This window comes from Vanellus vanellus (assembly GCF_965231255.1).
Source record: "Vanellus vanellus genome assembly, chromosome: 1".
Classification (NCBI taxonomy): domain Eukaryota; kingdom Metazoa; phylum Chordata; class Aves; order Charadriiformes; family Charadriidae; genus Vanellus; species Vanellus vanellus.
The window spans coordinates 103980226-104000358 of record NC_138905.1 but is presented as its reverse complement, the minus strand read 5'-3'; the positions used below and the strand labels follow the sequence as shown (position 1 = coordinate 104000358).

The following is a 20133-nucleotide window of genomic DNA, read 5'->3' as shown; positions in this document are numbered from 1 at the left end:
GTGAAGCAGCCCTGCTTGGGTCCTCTCCCAGAGGGGTAGTGGAAGGCTCTTGTAGACAATGGTGACAGCCACCCTGCTATTTTGAAAGCATCTGGGAGGAAGCTGCCTGAGAGCGGTGGTTTCCTCTGCTGAGAAACGGCGGCGAGAGGTTGGGAAGTGGGGTGCAATAGCAGAGTAACACGCCTCTGGGAGGTGACAGCCAGCACCCCGGCCCCACACCGCCCAGGCAAGGGTGATGTCCAAGGCCCCTCCTGCCGCTGTGTGCGTGCCAGGTGCCCGAAACTACTGGCTGTGGCTTTGCTGTCCCACAGCAGCACACAGGCTAACCCTCCGTCTCGCGACACCCTCTTTGTTGCATGGAGTAGCTTGCTCCCTGCTAACCGAGGGGGCAAGGGGCCAGACCCCAGGGAGGGGCGGGGCCAGATTTTTAAGGCTGAAGCTCCCCCGGCAATTTATTTTCCATAGCTGCAGATAGCAGAATAATGCCTCAGGTAGAGGTTGGGTTGGCACAGTGCTCCCTGAGGATGGCTGACCAAGCTCTGCCTCGGGGTGCCATGGGACACCTCAAGTGGGGTGTCTCTTCCACAGCACCCACACCAGCCCATCGGCTACACCGAGCAGGAGACCCTCCATCATAACAGCCAGCCCGGGCAGATCACCACACAGCCAGAAATCGGCCAGGAATGCTCTCCTGTAAGCACATCCCATGGGCAGGTACCTGCACGCGGAGCACCCTGGACCAGCACCGCTCACAATGAGCTGCACTGGGAGGGCTGAGGCCAGATGACTGCTGGCCACAGCCCCAGAGGCCAGCACTGTGGTGGCATCGGCTGCTGCATGGCATCATGCCGTTGGCACCACATGACCTGAGGCATGTTCCTGCTCCTGCCAGCAGGTGCCAGGGACACAGTAGGAGGCTGACAGGGGCACATCCCAGGCAGGGGAAACCCAACCTCTTGGGCATGCAGCCAAACATTAGCAAGGGCTCAAACCAGAGACACTGTTCTGAAAGGATTTGGTTTGGTTTTTTTTTTTTTTTTTTGGGGGGGGGGGGGGGGGGGGGAGGGAGGCGGGGGTGAGGGGTGTTTGGTGGTTTGGGTTTTTTGGGATTTTGTTTTTCCCCCAGGAAGGATGGTGGCACAAAGCATTTACCCCTGAGCCACGGTGCTCCCGCAGTGCTGCCAAGCCATCAACCGAATGGCTAAATTAGCTCAGGGATTCACAAGCAAAAGCCAAACGTAAAACAAATCCCAGGGGACTCCTAGAGGAAAGGAGATTCATGTAATGAACCAAAACAAACACGAGGTCCCTCCTTCCCCCGTTTAATACACTGATTCATATGACAGCCTGTGGGGCCAGGAGATAGAAGCAGATGCTCCTCGCTGCAAGGCTCATGCCTCCATTAGCCGGGTCCTTGTCAGGCTGCGTGTGCAGTTCCCACAGCACCGGCACACCTGTTGGTGAGGAGGTCCCGTGTCCCACAACCATAGGACACAGCCATGCACATAGCCATAACCTCGTGGTAGGCTTCAGTTCCCTGCTGCAGGATGAAACCGTCCCACCTCAGAAGGAAAGGGATGAAGAAGTTTGCTTTCCAAGAGCAACCCGCTGCCAGCAGTGCCCCAGGGATGATCCTGCTGAGAGTAAGCCAACCCGCTTACCACTTTGGAGGAGTGAAAAGCATCTCTGCTACAGCGACAGAGAAAATTGAAAGAAAACTTGGAGTTCAACCTCAGTGAGCCTCCAACAGTCAGTATGCAGATAACCACACACACGGGGACAGTTTAACTCCAAGCTTGCAACTCTAATGATGCATGAGTCGCTGTTTACATTTGCAATAGAGAAACCGGGGAGAATAGGATTGCCTGGCCCAGCCCTATCGCAGGCAATGATGATGCTCTGTGGACAAAACCAACAGCTCCCTCTTCCTGGGACTGCACAGTCTAAAACTTACTCTCTCTTCCCTGGGAAATCAGTACAACCAGACATACGGCAGGGCTATTAACCACGCAAGGCAGGATAAAGGAAGAGGATCAGAGAATCCTTTACAAAGACAGCATTGCCATTAGAAACCACATCAGGGAAGCCAAATCCACGGGGGAGAAAGATCACCTTACCCTATTTTCCTGGGGATGACACCAGATGGGAAGCGAGGGAGAAATAAGCTTCCTGGAGAGCACAGAGGGTCGGTCCCTGCAAATACCTACAAGGAGCAGAGGATTTGCCTCCTCCGAGCCAGGCAGTGCATGTGCCCATGCACCTCACCTGGTGAGCTGAAGTGCCACACCAGAGCCATGGGGATTAAACACTATTGACCCCTAGCTCTTGGCACAACCTAGTTACTGCCAGCACCCGAGCAGCAGGGCCACCTCTCAACACACCCAGGCCAGGTACCACCACCTCCAACTCCAGACCACAAGGCTAGAGGTGAGGGTGCTTTGGTTTTCACACAGGTGACGACCATCTTTAATTGCATGCCTCCATACCCCTTCTCCTTCCTCTTACCTTCTTGGATCCCTTTGCAGGCACCCTTTTGGGGTGCTGCTCAGCCGCTTTGGGCCAAAGCTTTCCAGAAAAACACCACCAAAAATGCAAAATGGGAAGTTTTACTAAGCCCAGTGCAGCCAGGGTGAAGTTAGACTCTACCTAAAAGGGCACAGCAGCAATCAGCAATATCCACAGTGACTTGGAAAGCTCTCAGACAGGCAAGTACTGACCAGACACTCACCTTCTGCACTGCAAGGAGCCTGGGGAGGGATGGGGATAAGGCAGAATCACTGCCACAGCAGGATAAAAATGCTATGGAGGAAGCTGTTGAGGATGAAGGAGGTGATCCCACAGTCAGTGTTGGCTTTTAGGGGAAACAGACTGCAAAGACGCAAAAGCAATTAGGCAAGCATAGGGGATAGGCTGCAGTCCAGATCCCCTATCTGGCTATATGGCCCTCATGAGCTCCCTTCACCTCATTTGGGTGCCTGGGGTTAGGGCAGCTGTGCTTTCCCCTGCCCACAGTCATCCCATTTGTTGCTGGCTGCCACCCATCACAGCAGAGAGCACAGTCTGCCCCACCTTCTGAAAAGTAGAAGCAAAGCCCACCTTCCAAAGGAAACCAAACCTCAAACCACATCTTGAGCAAATCCAGCTTTGCACAGGAAGTTTTCAGCCACTGCCAAGATTGCTTGCTCTGGGAGAAAAAAAAAAAACAAAAAAAAAAAAACCCAACTCTTAAAAGGGAGCGTTCCCCCATGAGCTTTTGGCATTGCTATGCAACATCCTAGGCAAAAGCAAACTGCTCTGGGGGGAGCATGAGCTCTGGGGCCTCTGCTCAGCCCCGTGGCTCTACCATCTCCTCAACCCCATCCGAGCCAGCCCTCAGCAAGGACCTGCCCTCCACATCTCTGCTTACACAGATGAGCACCCTGGGTGTCCCCGAGCACCAAAGCACAGGTGACAAAGGAGCTCGAGATTATTTGAGGCAGCAAGGTCCCAGCAGAGAGGCTGAAGGGGACAAAGACAACACAGTCCTCTCCTCCCAGCCCCTCCTCATCCTTCAGCTTGTGTGACCTGCCCTGGAGCAGCATGGATGGGAGCCTTGCTCCCCAAAAGCTTTTTAGAGGGGAAAGACACATAGCACCTCCTTGGCTGTAAACACACCTCGGTGCCTTGCAAAGGGCGGCTACAGAGAGCTCCCTGCATTTCAGGCTGCTTTTTTGACCGAATGGAGAGGAAGAATACAGCCCAGGGGTGCAGGCTATGGGCAAGCTTTCCAAAAATGCCTCCTCTGCCTTTGCTTCACAGATCTCAGGAAGCGTGTCCCCTGCCCAGAAATGCCATTGCCACATACCCACAGTGACTGGGGAGGGGCAGAAGGACAAGGAGGGATGGAGGTTACAGCCTCGAAAGCAAGGGGCCGGAGCCAGGCAGGGTGGGAGGATGAGGGGAAGAGCACAGCATTAGCCAGGATAAGCTGGCAGTCTTGGGGGACACGCCAGAAGCCTACAGATAATCAGGGGAGCTGGCGCAACAGACTTTGAAGTCTGCTGTCAGGTTTTCTCAGCCGAGCTCAGACATCAAAGGCAGCTGGTTACTTCCCCCAATTACAGAGCAGGAGCCGGCCAGCTGCCTGGCTTTCCCAAGGCCGACGGGCTCAGCCACAATCCCCCGGGCATGCTCTCGTGGGTAGAAACCTCCTGACAGAGCACAAATGCCCAAATCCTCCAGCTGCTGCTGGAGCCAGGCTCGCTTTGCTGGGAGCTTGCCTCACAGCTATGTGGGCTTTCACCTTGGGCTGCTGGAGCAGAGCGAGAGCTTGGTGGATAAAGATATCCCCACTGACGTGCTGCAGAACCAAACCACCCACCAGTCCCAGGGAAGCCAGACAGCCACAAACACAGGGGGAAGCCTTGCAAAGGTGAAGAAAACAGTGACCTTTTCTCATGGTGGTGGGAAGGACTGCTTCTGTTACCCAGATCCTGTGTGTCCTGAGCCCTCGTGGGACATGGCTGCGATGCACAGCAACAACAGGTTCTTCATGAGCAAAACCCACAGCAGCACAGAAAGGCTGTTGCAATTGCTTTGCTCGAAAAAACACAATATTGTTGGTACAGGAACTGAAACAAATCATTAAAAAAAAATAAAAGCAATTGAAATCCAAGAGCAGAACAGGCTGAGAAGTAGACAAACACCATCCTGTGCAACTGCACCTTTCTAGGACTCCAGCTGCTCTCAGCAGTGAGCGGCCAGGACTGGCATAGGAGGAGAACCCCCACAGCTCTTTTTTGGTGAACTGGCATTTGCATCATTGCTTCTACTGCAAAAAGTCAAACAAGAACAAAATCAGCCAGGGCACTGCAGAGACACTAAAGTCCTTCAGGAAAGTGCGATGGTTATTCCTGCTTCCCTGCAGCAGCAGCGGGGAAACACACTTGTTCTCAACCTCCTCTGCCAGCAGAATATAAGCAAGAGCCTGAACCACATGCCTCATATATCTTATCCTAATAAAAAGTGCTCTTTAGCCCCTCTCCCCTCTTATTTTATTTATTTATTTTTTAAATCTTCTACCCACGCAAAAGGGCTGAAGAGCCTCACTCCTCTCCAGCCATAGCTCCACCAGTCTTTGTAGTTCGGGTCAACAGTGCATTTCTGACATAAACCTCCTGGACATCTCACCTTTGCTGCAGGTTGCAGAAAACTCAGGGAGGGGCACAACATACCATGGGGGACCAGGCGGGATGCTGCACCGAGAGAGCTAATCCCTGCCAGCTCCTCGCAGCACCCCAGCAAGGGCCCAGTGCATGCAGCACCTCAGCAGAGGCATTGCTCAGCAGCTGCCTTTTCCTGCACCGCATCAGGCCACGCTCCTCTGCCTGCGGGGCTTGTCTCCAAAGCAGCGCAGCCCGCCCTCCGTAAATCCCGGCAATCCCCCGCTGCAGCACACGCAGGGCCCAATCACGACACCGAGCAGCTGGCAAGTGCAGCCCCCCTGCCCGGCTCGGCTCCTGTGCAGCACCAGGAGCTGCTACATGCCACCCTTGGACCTCTCTGCACTGGGCATTCAAAGTGGCATCAGCATCTTCTAAGCAAGCTGTATCATGAAGGACTGAAGCAGAGCAGCAGAGGGTTGCTGCGCCTGGTTGTTTCGGTTCCCGATGGACACAGCGAGGGCAGAGGCCAGGGAAGGAGGGAGGTTAAGAGAGGCAAACAGGAAGAGCAATCACAGCAGGCTGTTGTTCAGTAGGAACTTATGTGGGAGAATACAGAACAGTATCATGTGTTGGGACAGAAGCTAGGTTTTAATATTAAGCTGCTTATTTAGGTCTCTAAGTTATGGAGATGCTGCACTTCAAAACTAATTAGATTGACAGAGCTTGGATTCGATTACAGGATTTCCAGAAGCAAGAGGGTTTAAAAAAAAAATAAAGTAGCTGCCCTGGAAATGTTAGCAAGGGAATTAAACAGCCATTGCTGCAGCCAATTGTTAAATACGTCTAAGCTGGGAAAAACGACAACTCCAGCTGCCAAAACCCACTGCACCAGTGGCTGTAGTAGGGAGCTGCTCTCTTAACAGGCCTGAGTGGAAGATGCACAAAATATGTATTTCCCAGTCCTAAAGGTAGGCAGAGGGTCTCCAAGGCCCTTTTCAGGAAGCACGTGCCTCTTTCCGATGGCAGCGTGTGAATCTGAAAGCACACAGATTTTTTTTCCCCCCGCCATAGGCGGGCAACTGCAGGGCTGGGGCTGAAGAGGGAGAGGCTGTAGGTGTCACAGAGAAGCACAAGGGCTACTTGGGGAAAACCCGCCACCTCCGTAGCCAGAAAGTCCCATCCTTACCAGCCAGGACACTAAGGCTCTGCCCCGCACAGGCAGACTGTGTCCACCTCACCAATAAGAACACAAAGCTATGCTCCCAAAATTATAAAGCAAGGTAGTGATGGCAGAACTACACTTACAGCTCACCTAGCATCAAAGCCTTTGCTCATCTACCTGAAACAATTCCTTTTTCCCCACTCCTCTGAGATAATGGGAAAAGCAACAGTTTCACAAGGTCTGATAGCGGAGCCAGACTGGCCCTTTGTAAAATCCTAGAACTGCCAACTGCAGTTCTCTTGAAGTGCCTAAAGCATCCTTTAGCTGTGAATATTAAGCTTCTCTCCAAGTACACACACGCAGGGGTCCAAAGAAATTCAGCTTGAGGCCTGAGGGGTTATCAGAGCAGGACCTTGACTCAAAATGTAGCATTAACATGCTGTTTAGTGGTCTGGATGTGTTTAGCTACCAGACAGCTGTACGTGGTCATGCAGCAGATGTTCTGTTCCTGCATGCCACCTTTTCACCTTCCTCGGCATTTGTTTAGGTAAAGTACTCTGGACAACCACCCCATGTTGCCTTCATTGCCACACAAGCATCCCAAGAGCAGAACAGCAGAAAACAGCATAGGCAATACTGATGCCGTCACTGCTGGTATCCTCCGTTTCTACTAAAGGAGGATGTCTTGCCTACAGTCACAGAAAGGTTAAGTTATATTTACACTAAGCCAAACCAATTTCCTTCAAACAAAAGGCAGGAACTGCAGTGAACTCCAGGGAAAGCCCGTGAGGTGCATGGCTTTGATTAAACAGAGACGTCAGGAAGAGTTGCATATGTACAAACTAGATCTCACTTTGTGCTTGGATTGTCAGTCTCGGTGTGAAAGCAACTCCTCCTTCAGTGTTGCCACTGAAGGGCTTGATAAAGGATGCACCCAGTACTGCAACACAGCAGGTGCTATCTTACTTTTGCCTGACACCTTCCACCTAAGAGAGCCTGTCGCTCCTCCCCTGCTACTCCCAGAGACTTGGAGAACATCTCTCACCACTGAAATGTGGGTCTCAGTCAAGTTGGGAAGAGGTGACACTCAGACGATATGCTGCTGCCACCATGGACACAATGTAAGGGAGGGTTTAAATACAGCAATGCCTTGGCCAAGGGTCCCAAGAGCCATCTTGTTAACACTGTATACAATCAGGTTGAAGAAGGGGAAGTTAATGAATAGCAACTTATAAAAGACCTTTCTGGATGAATGCGGGGACTAGGAGACAGAAGGGAAGACATTTTCACTTTGAGGGCACTGGAACAGGTTGCCCGAGGAGTTGTTGAGGCCCCATCCCTGGAGGTATTCAAGGCCAGGTTGGATGTGGCCTTGGGCAACCTGGTCTAGAAGGAAGTGTCCCTGCAGGACAACCCCTATGGCAGGGGGGTTGGAACTCTATGATCTTCAAGGTACCTTCCAACCTAAACCACTCTGATTCTATGATAAAGAAAAAGATAATGGCACCAAGTAAGGACGCCTCAGCATGCACCTGAAAGGCTGCAGGAAAAACCATCAGCTTCAGAAGGACCTTATTTCTAAAGAAAATGTATACTTCTGCCAAGCTGGGTCCTCAGAGCTCAGCTTCTGAAGGGGCTCTCCCTGAAACATCAGAGACGGATATTTCTGAGCTAGGGGAAGAGACTATGCTTGTCAGCCCACGGTGATGGGGTGCTGGGGGGAAGAGAGTGGGCAGTGACAGAAAACAGCTGGTAAGTTCCAGTGGAAGAAAGCCAAATACCCGATAAAGTAGAAAGACATTACCCTTTTCATTGCTGGAAGACTGGCGTTATGCTCTAAATAAATACTTCGGGAAGCCTGGTCACTCACTATTGGTACAGTTACTAGAAAAGACAGCTTCAAAGGGACTGGACACTGGATAACACACCAGGGACCTCAGTATGAGACTTGGTTGACTCCAGTAGTCTCACAGCAGAAAGGCTGCACGACTGAAGACTAGAAGCCTGTGCAAGGATATAAACCACAATTAGAGCAGATTAGATCCATCCTGACAACTGTAACCCAAAGACTATTCTTATGCAAAGGCAGAGATGTTACACAAGTAACAAAATCGAGATTAAAATCCCCCCTGGAACTGTTTTCACAAAAATGTAAGTTATGTGAGAAAGGTCATTACAGAGATCTTAAGGATCCATCATGTGTCTCCTGGCTGAATAATGACCACAGCTAGCTGCTGTGGCTTCCTCCCTCCTCCTCTAGCCCATCACTACAGGGAGCTGCCATTATCTCATTTCTCTCAGCCCCTACCTGCCCAGCCAATACTTTTTAGCATTTGTCTTGCCTAATTCTCATGTCTTAGGTGAGCTGCGCTTTCCTGTGCAGCTTATGGTGAGAAACAGGTACCTTCAGGTTCTCCTTATTCTAAAATGCACGTCTCAAGTAGGTCAGATAAATTTCATTCTTTAGGTATCTGTTTCTCAAGTCCAGCGTGGCTAGCCTGGGTGTTAAAGAGGAATCCCACCACAGCCACCTTGAAAAATGACTTTGCTTCACACTAGGTACAATGTTCAGCACAGCAGTCACTTTTCTGGAACTCATAGACACTGAGCAGCATTTGTGTTACAACAGCAAGCAGCCGCTCAGGAGAAAGCAAGCCAAAACCATCTTGTTTAGAAATAAAATCTGTCCTTTCTGCTTTGGCAAAGGGGATGTGGAATGTCTCTTAGGAGTCATTTCCCTATCAGAGATGCTTAGTTTCCTTGCATATTGTCTGGAGTCATCACGAGGACTACAAAACATTTGGGTGCATTTGCGTCTGGTGCCAGCCTTGCAGGTGATCTGTAGTGGGCACTGGGCTGGAGTTCTGCAGCTTGAGCTCTCAGCAGATGATTCAAGGACGCACCACAACAACGTAGCCCTGCCCTCCCTCAGAGATATGAGCCCAAAAGAGCATGATCCTTTAGAGATGCAGAGACAAACATTGGTCTAAATGGCAAAGGCAAGAAGAGACTCCCGAAGGAAAGAACAGGAAATAAAAGAGGGAAGGCAGAGGGAAGAAAACATGGAGGAAATAAGCAAACAAGATTGGGGACAGAAAGAAAGAGGATATACCTGAACACCAAAGGGGAGATTAGTAGTACTGTACTTGCATTCAGAACCTGCATTTGGCTGTAGCCACGTACAGCTTTCATATATATCCAGGCAGATGCTAAGCAGTATGGGTATTTTCCCTGTTTACCACAGCCCTAACATCCCAGCTGCTGCACACCATGCCTATGACCTTTGTAGAACTGAAGTCAGCACAAGGGCAACCAAAGCCACAAAGGCAACACCAGTCCTGTCCTCTCAGACATCTCTCTGAGTTCTCGGATGCCCAGTAACTTGTATGTTCTTATTGCTAGCTCTGCTGGAGGAGCTCTGGGAGCATCATCCCTTCTCTCTAGCCCCACCCTTTAAGAAACTTTGGGAAACTTAGTATCTTTAAGACTCCTTGCCGTCTGCTGAATATGCCAAATCACTGGCAGGATCACACAAACAAGGAACCAGAGGGCAAGAGCCAGGTTAATTTGCCAACAAGAAATAGAACTTCATGTCCATCTATCTGAAGCTTCATTATTCACTTCTCAAGCCAACAGAGGTGCACTCAGACTAAGCCTGTGGTCTAGTCTAAGGCCCAGTACATGCTGGAGTTTATAAAATCCCACAAGAATAAAGTATGATATAATACTAACTTGCTTTCACAAAATCTGCTTTGGAAAGTCCTGCTTTTCTACCCCCTTGGCAGAGGTGGAAGCAGACACGCACTTACACTTCTGGCACTTCGTGGCTCAGCTGCCAGGGAGAGGAGAACAGCTTGTCTTTGTGGCAGCTCTTCTGTGGCACCTGGAAATCCACAGAACCTGAATTCCTCAATAACCCAGGCATTCCCCCAGAGCTCTCAGTATCAATCATCTGTTGGCTATGGCCTCATGCCATTTTCCTCAGTAATGGAAGGAAATCCCTGACAAAGGGGTGTCCGATAGAAGGCTACATGCTGTATTTAAGGTGTATTTAGCTCATGCAAGAGTGAGCAGTGACTTTTTCTTCAGTTAGCATGTCTCACAGCTTGGATCAGTTGCTAAAGGCTCTTTCTTGAAACACCATCTCTCCTGATACCTGCTGTACAGACCTCAGCCCCCTGCAGTCATAGAAACATAGAGGGTCCCAGTGAAAAGACAAGCCATACATTTCTTTCGAAGATTTGGATGACCATCTTCACCTTCACATGACAAAGAGGGGGCAGGTCTTCTCATGCATTCTACTCTACTCCAGTCACATTCAACCCAGTGGAGGTTTTATGACTGGCCCGGGTTCTGTCGTGGAACAAGCACAGGCAAGCACTTTGCCTAAGCCCAGTGCTACAGAAGCAACTAAACACCCGGGCTCTGGCACAGAAGTGCTTTTCAGGCTGTCTCTGACTCTAGGCACCTAGGTACCGCTATATGCAGGTAGCCGAGTTGAACACATGGCAGATACAAGCTGATGCTGGATGCTTGGTAACTCCCATCATTTACTGCAACACTCGAGCAGTTACTTGCAAGTAACCCCCTTCATCTCCAGACTTGAAGTTTCGGCTTTATTTTATTAAAAAATCCTAGCATGCTGTCAAGAACTGTATTAAGATCCAGGTCATCCCAAGGGGTGGGGGAGGCAAGAGGATTTCAAAAGCTAACCCAAACTTACCAGTAAGCTGTAACCTGCACAGCTAGAGGCCAACAGCTGCTGTCCCACAGCATGCCACTCATGACTCGTGGGCACATATGTGTTAAACATCTGCAGCTGCCAAAGGCTCTGCTGAGGGATCAGAGACCATTTATATTTCTCTGTCTCAGCTGATGGTCTCTGTTACCCCTGAGGAACTTTCAGCTTGATGCCACCTCCCAGCTTCCTGTAGGCACACTCTACAGAGGATATCTTTCCACGCCAGCTGCAACACCACCATCTGGAAAGAAGCCCAAGGTACACACTTTGCTGTCAACTGGCCTGAACTGCAGCTATTTCGGACAGAGCATGCACTGGTTTGAAAAAAAAACACAACAACCCAACAAAGCTTTGCCAAAGCCTGTCTTGGCCTCCCAAAACCACTTCTGTCTCAAGCAACTTCTTGTTGGAAAGCAAGTCACCTCCTTGCTGTGCTGTCGTGGTGTCCTTACGTGGTTGCCGGCAGCGGGTGAAATCCCAAATTCAGTCATCGGCAAGGTAAGCACAAAGTTTACTTCCAGCACTACTGATTTTCCTCCTGGTACCTTGGAAACGAGAAGCCTCAGGAAGGATTCAAAGACTCAACATCTGATGCCCAGGTTTTACAGCAGATATTGAACACACTCCTAACTGTGACTCCTGGCCCTAGGTAATCAAAGGAAACTCCCCCAACAAAAAGGTTGACTTACAGTGGGGTAGAAACAGGATAGAATCAGAAAACAATTACATTCCCCAAGTCATCACACAAATGTAGGCAAATATTTAAAACCTACTGTAAAATAGGGCTCATGGTTATTTTATAGAGTAAGCAGTGCTGGAAAGAGGACCGTCAGGTTTACATTTGATACTCCCGCCTCAACAACAGTGTCTGCATAAATGCAAGGTACAAGGCAAGAACTGCCCATAGCTCAAACATCCAGACCCACAGCACAGACATAATCAAAAAGGCTTGCTTTTTATTTTAAACATAAAAAGAAACAATTTACACATCATTGTTAGAACTATTAGGTACCTGCATTCCAGAATTGTGCCAAACACTTTTTTTATAACTTTGAAATTAAAACAAAAGAAAGAAAATATCTTGCCCTTCTGTTTTTTTGATGTTCAAGCTTGTTCTGGATGAAAATTCCAAGTGCCTGGAGAAATTTACCAGCTTAACCAGGAGATGTGGCAACATGAATAGAGGAAGATCAACGTGAGCCCTTAGGATACTTTGACAATACCACAGGTTGCCGCAGGGAGGATATGGATGCTTGCACTGCATCTCACAGCTTACTCTCCTGATACTTGGCAGGTTTAATACACAACCAGATGCACACACACCTCCACTCACACAAACCCTGATCACACAGGAAATAATAATAATAAAAAACAGGAAAAGTGACCTAGATATTTTTGTTTCATTAGAGATAAGATTCCCATTCTATTTTTAAAAAAGGGGGTAATACAAAATTGGCACAAGTAGAAGGAAACCTGGGGGGTAAGTCTAGCCCCTCAGCTCCTAGCCTTCCAACTACAGCAAATACAGGGTGGAAGGGGTTGCAGCATTGCTTTCCAAGGGGCTGGCAGCAGTATGAGCTAGCAGCAAACTTGCTTCACTTGGAATGACAAAGATGGTTTGTTATGGGCCATGAAGGAAAGTCAGCATTAGCTAAGGACATGGGGACCTTTCACTACAGAAAGGAGCTCTGACCAGAATAACCCTGAGTTTTTTTCCAGCAGGGAGAAAGTGTGCTATGTTGTGTGCTTGGGAAGAGCTGGCAGTTCCCTGCTTGTTCATTCCCTAATTATTGCATTACAGTCATGATCCTCTCTCCCTAAAACTTAACCAGTAGCACAGAAACAAGGAGTCAGTCTGAAAGGACAGAATGTGACTGACGCTGTGCTTTGAACTTCACCACCACTACCACCCCACCCCTCCCAAGATGCCCCAATGCCACAAGGCTCCCATGAAGAAAGCAGATGTTAATGCAGGAAAGAAGCTGCTAGATCAGTGTGAGAAGGACAGTCAGTACACCAAACATCAGAATAGTGTTTCACAACATCCAAGGAAAAAGCAAGATTTTACTACAGCAGACAGGAGAGGAAGAAAAATTCTTGCTGTCAAAGTAATATCTGAATGAATCCCTTCCTCAACTCCCTTCGTTTGGAAAGCATTGCTACAGATTTCTGGGCTTTCACAACAGAAGCTAGACACTGCTTCTGCCCTGTTCCCTCAGCGGAGGCAGCTACATCTGCCTGTAACAGTCCTTTTCAGAGCTCTTCCAAAAAGGAAAATATCAGGCCAGAAAGAAAAGTGGTTATGAATGTTCAGGCCAAAGTCTTCCAGAGGTTTATAGGTTTGGGGTGTTCCAGTTTTGGAATACTATATGAAATATCTTAGAGAATCAAATAACAAGTTGCAAGCCTCAATTCTGCAAATCAAGTCCACTTTGAAGATCTCTCACGTTCAGCTTCCAAAAACCATTGGACACCTCTATGCATACATATGCACACACATGTGACTGCATGCGTGTTCGCATGTGGGAAGCAGAACAGCCTTCTAGAAAAAAACCCTCATGTCAGCCTCAGAACAAAGGTCACAATGCAAGACAGAAAAAAAAAAAAGAGCCCACACAGAGAAAACTTACTGCAAAAAAAATTGATTTTGGAATAGCGATAGTGTTGAGTGCAAGGTTCCACAAACAGCAATTCTAAATGAAGCCTTCATAGCACAGATACTAGACCTGCAGCTCCCCTGGAATGCACAGTAGGGATGAGATATTAGTGAAGCAGACCAAATACATAACACATGTCTATATGGGCAACAGCATATCACAGCCACTACCTTCCGTGGATGCTCTCCTTTAGCATCTTTCCTTTTACCTTAAAAAAAATAATAATAATAAAAAAAATAAAAATGGAAAGGATTGAGCCCTGGCCTCAGCTCTACATTCCTCACCCTTCTTGATGCAAGCCAAACCCTGGCTGTGACGTCAGGTTGCGGTACAGCCCCACTTCCTTGTTTGTTTATACACAGTATCTTTATTCTGACTTTTATTGCTTAAAACACCAGCTGCGCTGGGAAGACAGAACTGCCTGGAAAAGGAGCTGCTCCCACTCAGGAGCCAGCTCAGTGTATGTGGAAGACCAAAGCAGGACTTCTGTACTATAGCACCTAGGAATAGGTCTCAAAGCCATGGGGAAAGCCCTGCTGCAGGCGCATGTACAAGACCAGGGTCTTGACCCTGAGCTGCATTTTAGCTATCGCAGATCTCGCACTCTGCTCACAGGTTCAAGGGTTACCACTGAGTGACTGGGAAAAGCAGCACTGGAGTCTGGTCTGTGCATTTGGCAATACATAGTTTGCAAGTCTTCTCTAAACATGATCAGTTGGCCAACTGCAGACAAAGATCCATCTCATTTTTATTTTTTTTTCCTCCATAGTCACACCATCACCAGTTGGGCAAGGTCTCCCACCTCTTGGCCAAGGCCAGCAGAAGGCCACATTGTCCCTAGACACCACATGCCCCCCTGCCACAAGCAGAACAGGGTCTCAGGCACAACGTGAGCAGCTGTAGTGGGGGGGAAAGAAGGTGGAAGGGTCAGGGAGAAGGTGGCCATAAGTAGACATCCAACAAATGCTTGTCTGAGGATTGACTCTTCAGGGTTGCCAAGTAAGCCCCTATTCACCACAGCTAAGAGCTTTGAGCACTGAAAATAAAATTAAAAAAAAAGCTTTAAAAAAGTGTCTCAAAGACCTCCAGGCAAGTTATGTTTTGGGGTTAACTGCAAACCCTTTGAAAGCCAGGGGAGAGAAGGCATGCTGACAACCACAAACCAATTCTTTGCTGAAACAGTCTCATGAACCAGCAGAGGAACCTTCTCTAGCCTTCAGTCCGATACAGAGAAGGCTGTGAGATCCCAAGATGGACAGAGAAAGGGAACAGGATGGTGTGATGGGGGTAGAGCGGAACGGTAGATTGGTTAATACAATGAAAGTCTAGCACTTCTCCCAGTCCCTTTCCCACCCATCATGTTTTCATACAGGGACATTTTTTCAAAACCAAGAGGAGGGAAAACCCCACCAAACAAACAAACAAAAAAACCTTAGTGAATTTTGTCACAGGGCCCTGCTGAAAGAAGGCTCAACAGTTTGCACATTAGAAGGACATGATCCCTACGCAGAAAGTGCTGCTGGAAAAGGAGAACTCCGAGTCACTAAATATGGCCCGAATGTTCTCAGGACATGATGTGTAACAAGGAGAAGCTTGAGGTCCAGGCTGAAATCAGAGAGGAAACGCACTGTCTTGTCTGGGCCTGTGAGCAAGTGTCTCAGCGCAGTCCAAGAGTCCTGTGAGTCTCTCCTGAAATGCAAATGTGTCTGGCTCCCACGCTCAGTCCATCTCCATTGACATTAGCCGGCGACGCTCTCGTCTTGTTTCCTGTACTTCCTTCTTGCAGCACCAACGGGAGCTGCAGTAGCCAATGAGGCAGGATAAGAGTCCAATGACAGTGGCCAGACCAATGCCAATCAGCAGGGGATACTTGAAAGCATTCAGAACTGAAAGAGGAAGGCAAAGTCATTAGATATCACTGAGAAATTCAGAGATCCCCTTTATTTGTTATTGCCTAAGAAAGGAAAAAAAATCCCACATTATTCAGTCATGGGCAGATTAATTATTTCAGAAAGAAATTACTCTACTTTGCCTTCTTGATTTCTGCCTTTTGAGGTTTGGAAAATTAGTCTCTTACCGGATTCCCTTACCTCCTCACCCTAATTATTCCTGCACCATTTCAAAGGCTGAGGGAGGTGGGAAGCACCAGAAGAACCTTGGAGTGAGACAGCAAAGTAGAGCTAGTTCCAAGAGATATTCCATTACCTGTTCCTCCTAACAGAAGCCTTGCAAAGTTTCCCATCAGAGGCAGACTGGGGCTGCACTTTGTAGTATGTTTCCAAATGGCTAGGAGTAGACTGCTTTACACTCTGCTTGATTAGAACTACTCATAGAGTATGTTCACTGCCTTTTAGCAACCCTGTCTAATAGACCTCCAAAGATGGTACCTAAACAGGAGATTTAATTTGTGGCACCTACCACTCAGTTAAAAGGCAGGGTCAAGAACTGTAAGGAGTTTGGGAAGTACAGTTATAATAGTTATCTGCACAGCAGGGAGAGCAAAACCTTCTGACTCCTTTCAAGTTCATGAAACTTCCCAGTACGACCTTTTCTGAAACACTGAGAAGAAAGCAACTAGTTCAAAACCCCTCCTGCATTAATTTTCCTCCTTAACTACATGCTGAGTGCAGCATCTAGCATGCAACTCGCTTCTCATGAAATCTAGCAACACTTGCAACTCAGGTTGGAAAGCAGACAAGGCATTAAGTGCAGGGAGCAGCATGTCTTGAAGTAAGGAGAGAGAGGAAGGAGTCAGAGCTCTGACTTTCTGTTCTCAGATTTGGTATTAAGCACGTGACTCTACTTCACTCATGACCTGTCTGCAAACCAAGGCTTCCTCCTGCAGACAGCAGAGGGGTTAACACTTGGAGAGAATACTATGCTTTGATTGAAAGATGCCCCAGCTATGCAAAACATCACCAAGAGATGATCAGGAAAGAGAACACTCCAGTCTTATGAATATGATCTGTTCAGGCCTACCTAGTCTACATAATCTAGAATCAGAAGTTGAAAACAATAGAAAAGGATAACAAAATCTAATGAGATTATCACAGGCACCTTTAAAAATAGCCAAGGGGAATATTTGTCACAGAAAGACATAACAAGGTGTTAAAAAAAGTATTGCATAACATATGTTGCAATCTCTTACCATCCATTTTCACAGATAGAAAGATGGGTTTAGCTTTGATGTCAGGTTCCCGCTGCCATACCCCGGTAGCGGATCGCACCCACGGGATCACTACACAGTAGTGGTTGCCAAAATCATGGTCCTCACAGCCATGCACACGGAGCCGGAATTCCAGTGGGCTGATTCTCTCCAGGCTGAGATCACTGCTCCCATTTCTCCTGCTCTGCGTAACAATCCCTCTCCGGTCCAGTGAGGCTAGCAAGACAGGCTCTCTGTCCAACGCAAAGGAGCGCACAGCAAACCAGGAGACATCAAAGGACATATCATCTGCATTTGTGGACAAAGAAGAATTTGGACATGTCAGTGAGCTCTGAAGAGTATTCATAGTGTCACTTCTCAGCAGAAAGGTTAATCTGCAAGCAGCATAGCCAACACTGGTCTGACAGTGGAAGAAAGAAAGAAAGGAAAGAAAAAAAGAAAAGAGCAAAGAGTGGTCTGAACATGTCCTTTCTAGGAGTATTCAAACAGTGAATTGCAATGAAATGCACTGGTAGGAAGAATATAGCTGTACAGAAAGGGTGACTTACTACAGGGATGACAAAGAGGAGATTTCTTGCTTTCCTGCCTGTTCTAAAATTTAATCTCTGATCTAAGTTTTCACCAAGCAGGCCTAGTGTCATAATAAGTTCTATAACTATGCTGAACCCACATTGAAAAGGGATTGGAAGAGCTAGGTGTTTGCTAGCAGAGAGTGACTCGCAACCACTATCTTCATACAGAGCCTATACAACCACAAAGTCAGAAGTCTCCTTCCTGAGGACTCCTTCCTTACATTTCACCTGCCTAAATGAATACAGAGATTCCACAAAGAGCACAAAAAATTACTTAAAAAAATACAAACCATTCAAGAGCAGAGCCTGACCACAATGCTTTTATACTTTATTTTTTTTCCCCCAGAGTTGTGGGTTACTGTCGCACATCATCAGGCATCACGCCTTGTACAAGTTCTACCACCCAAGGACATATTCTATAAAATGCACTTACAACACCTTTAACATTTAACATAGCTGACAGGTAGTCAGAGTTCATCAACACATCTAGCTCTTCCTATGTTCATGCAAGATCCTATTGATCCCATTAGCAAATCTCAGTCTTAACCCTATTAAGCTGATGTAGCTGAGAATCTACTTTAAAAATCACTGCTATTCTTTGCTAACATGAGCCCAGCAACACCTGTCAGAGTCTGAAACCTGGCATGACCTAGAGTATAGACAGGAAAGCCTGCTCACTTGTTTCATCAACAGGTCTTCCCTCTTGACGTGTGAGCAAATTGACAGGCCCAAACGGGAAACAGAGGTTACTATTTCTGTCCTGAGTTTTGGGTACTAGTAGAATGTGTGCTCAGGGCTTAACCTTTTCACACCTAAGACTGACCCAGTGATTTTGGAGATGTATCAAACCTCGATTTGCTAGTATTGAGATCTCTGAAAAATACAGTATTAGAAACTTGAAATTTAAAACTGATATTTTGTCTAATTGAGCTTGCTTTTCCTCAACTTCCACATTTGATCTCGAGGCTAATAGAAAAATTAAAGCCCTAAACCTGCTGCTGTACTCAAATTCTTTGCAGGTATAAGGGAAGACAATTTTTAAGTCTCTATCAGGCAAGCTAACACTTCAGGAAGGAAGGAAATAATAATGTTTTAAAGTAAAGTAAACTGAAGTAAAGGGATATCCTCAGCTCTGCTACTTGAAGTATAGCATCAGCTGGCCAGGTGGAACATTCCCCCTTACTACAGATAAAAAGCACCCACTGTTTGGGGTGCAATTAACTCCCCTGTAAGGTGCACTGCTTTTACAAACATCTTCCAAAAACAAACAAAAAGATGAGAAAACAGATGTTACTCCCAGAGAAGCTGGCTGATCAAATTGTTTTGTGAGACCAGCCAGTTTCCTGCCCTGCCTGCCACGACCAGCTGCTTTAGGTGACAGCACAGAACTTCAAGAGGGCACCTTGCTGGTTTTGCAGCCCTACAGGAGGAGTAGGTTTCCCAGGCGTACATGGGGTTAGCATATACATCATTTGAACCAGCAGCGCTCACAACAATCATTCTTTCACTCTTTCCCATCATACTACAAGTACTACTATTAGTTACTTGGCATAGCTCTCGGACTGCTTCCCTTGAAAGCAAAGTTAATAAAAATTACCATAAACACATGTTCAATTAATGGTACCAAACTTTGACCTCTGCTTTGTGTACTCATCCAACTGTGGGAAACAGGGCCTCTATTGGAGAGAGCTCTGTTTCTATAAACTGCTCTTTGTCTCTGCTGCCTGTTTATGCCAAATAAGGTAACAGCACTAGTCCACAGGCAGCCATGCTGGGAACAACCAATTCTTTCCAAAGATCATCAAGACTGCCATTAGCTCTTGTGTTTCCAGGTGCCATAGGAGCATAGGGACACCTTCCAGGCTAAGTCCAACTACACTGAATACACTATTACACTGGCTAAAAAAGGTTTAAACAATAAATTTAGATATTAAGAAAAATAATCTAGCTTTGTGATTCCCACGCAATTTGCTACCTTTGAAGAATTCCTTCTTTTCAGTCTCAGTTAATTTGAGGTTCCCTACCCTCTACATACAAAGATGAGTGCAGGCACTTGCTGTCACTTTGAAGTAGCTGAATCTATCTTCTGTGGTTACAGCATGGGACAACAATATTATGCCAACATATTTTATTAGTCAGTATACACAGTATGCAATTAGTGACTCACTACAGACAGTCAGGGGGAGGATTTGGCTCTGACTACTCTTTGTCACTATCCCCCTTGAAATAGCTTAATACAGTAAAGTCATCTGATTCATTTCTGCATATCTCTGATTTTCATGCAATAAAAACATAGGAAAATTTAGCAAAACCAGGACATAAATCAGCTGCTCTCTAAAGATCCATGGTGAACATGCCTGGCAGCTCCCAAGTGCTAATAAGTAAGTAGTTTTACTAACATAAAACAGGTAACACACTAGGCTTCCCAAAAGCATCTGTACCATTCCACACATGCCTTGCATCAATGTTGACAAGTCACTCTCACAATATTTGTCCCCAACCTACAAAAAAAAAAAAAAAAACCAAAACAAAACAAAAAAAAACCCCAAACCCAAGCAAAAAAACAACTCAAGCACTAGAATAACACTCACACTTAACACTACAAAGGTTTCTTTCACAGGTTCCTTCCATGCTCCACAATGCTGTAATGTAGAAGGCCATTAAGGACCTCAATGTCCCCAGGTCGCGCAA

General features: G+C 47.3%; 1 protein-coding gene across 1 annotated transcript in view; it reads right to left on the bottom strand.

The window, feature by feature from the left end:
• Nucleotides 1-15423: 15423 nt before the first annotated feature.
• Nucleotides 15424-20133, bottom strand: part of PTGFRN (prostaglandin F2 receptor inhibitor) — a gene marked incomplete at both ends in the record, with an annotated part of 68324 nt that continues 63614 nt past the window's right edge. Inside the window, 2 exons of the mRNA XM_082488777.1 lie at nucleotides 15424-15590; nucleotides 16853-17158. Of these exons, the coding sequence (XP_082344903.1) occupies nucleotides 15424-15590; nucleotides 16853-17158 (473 nt within the window). The remainder of the gene's footprint in view (nucleotides 15591-16852; nucleotides 17159-20133) is intronic.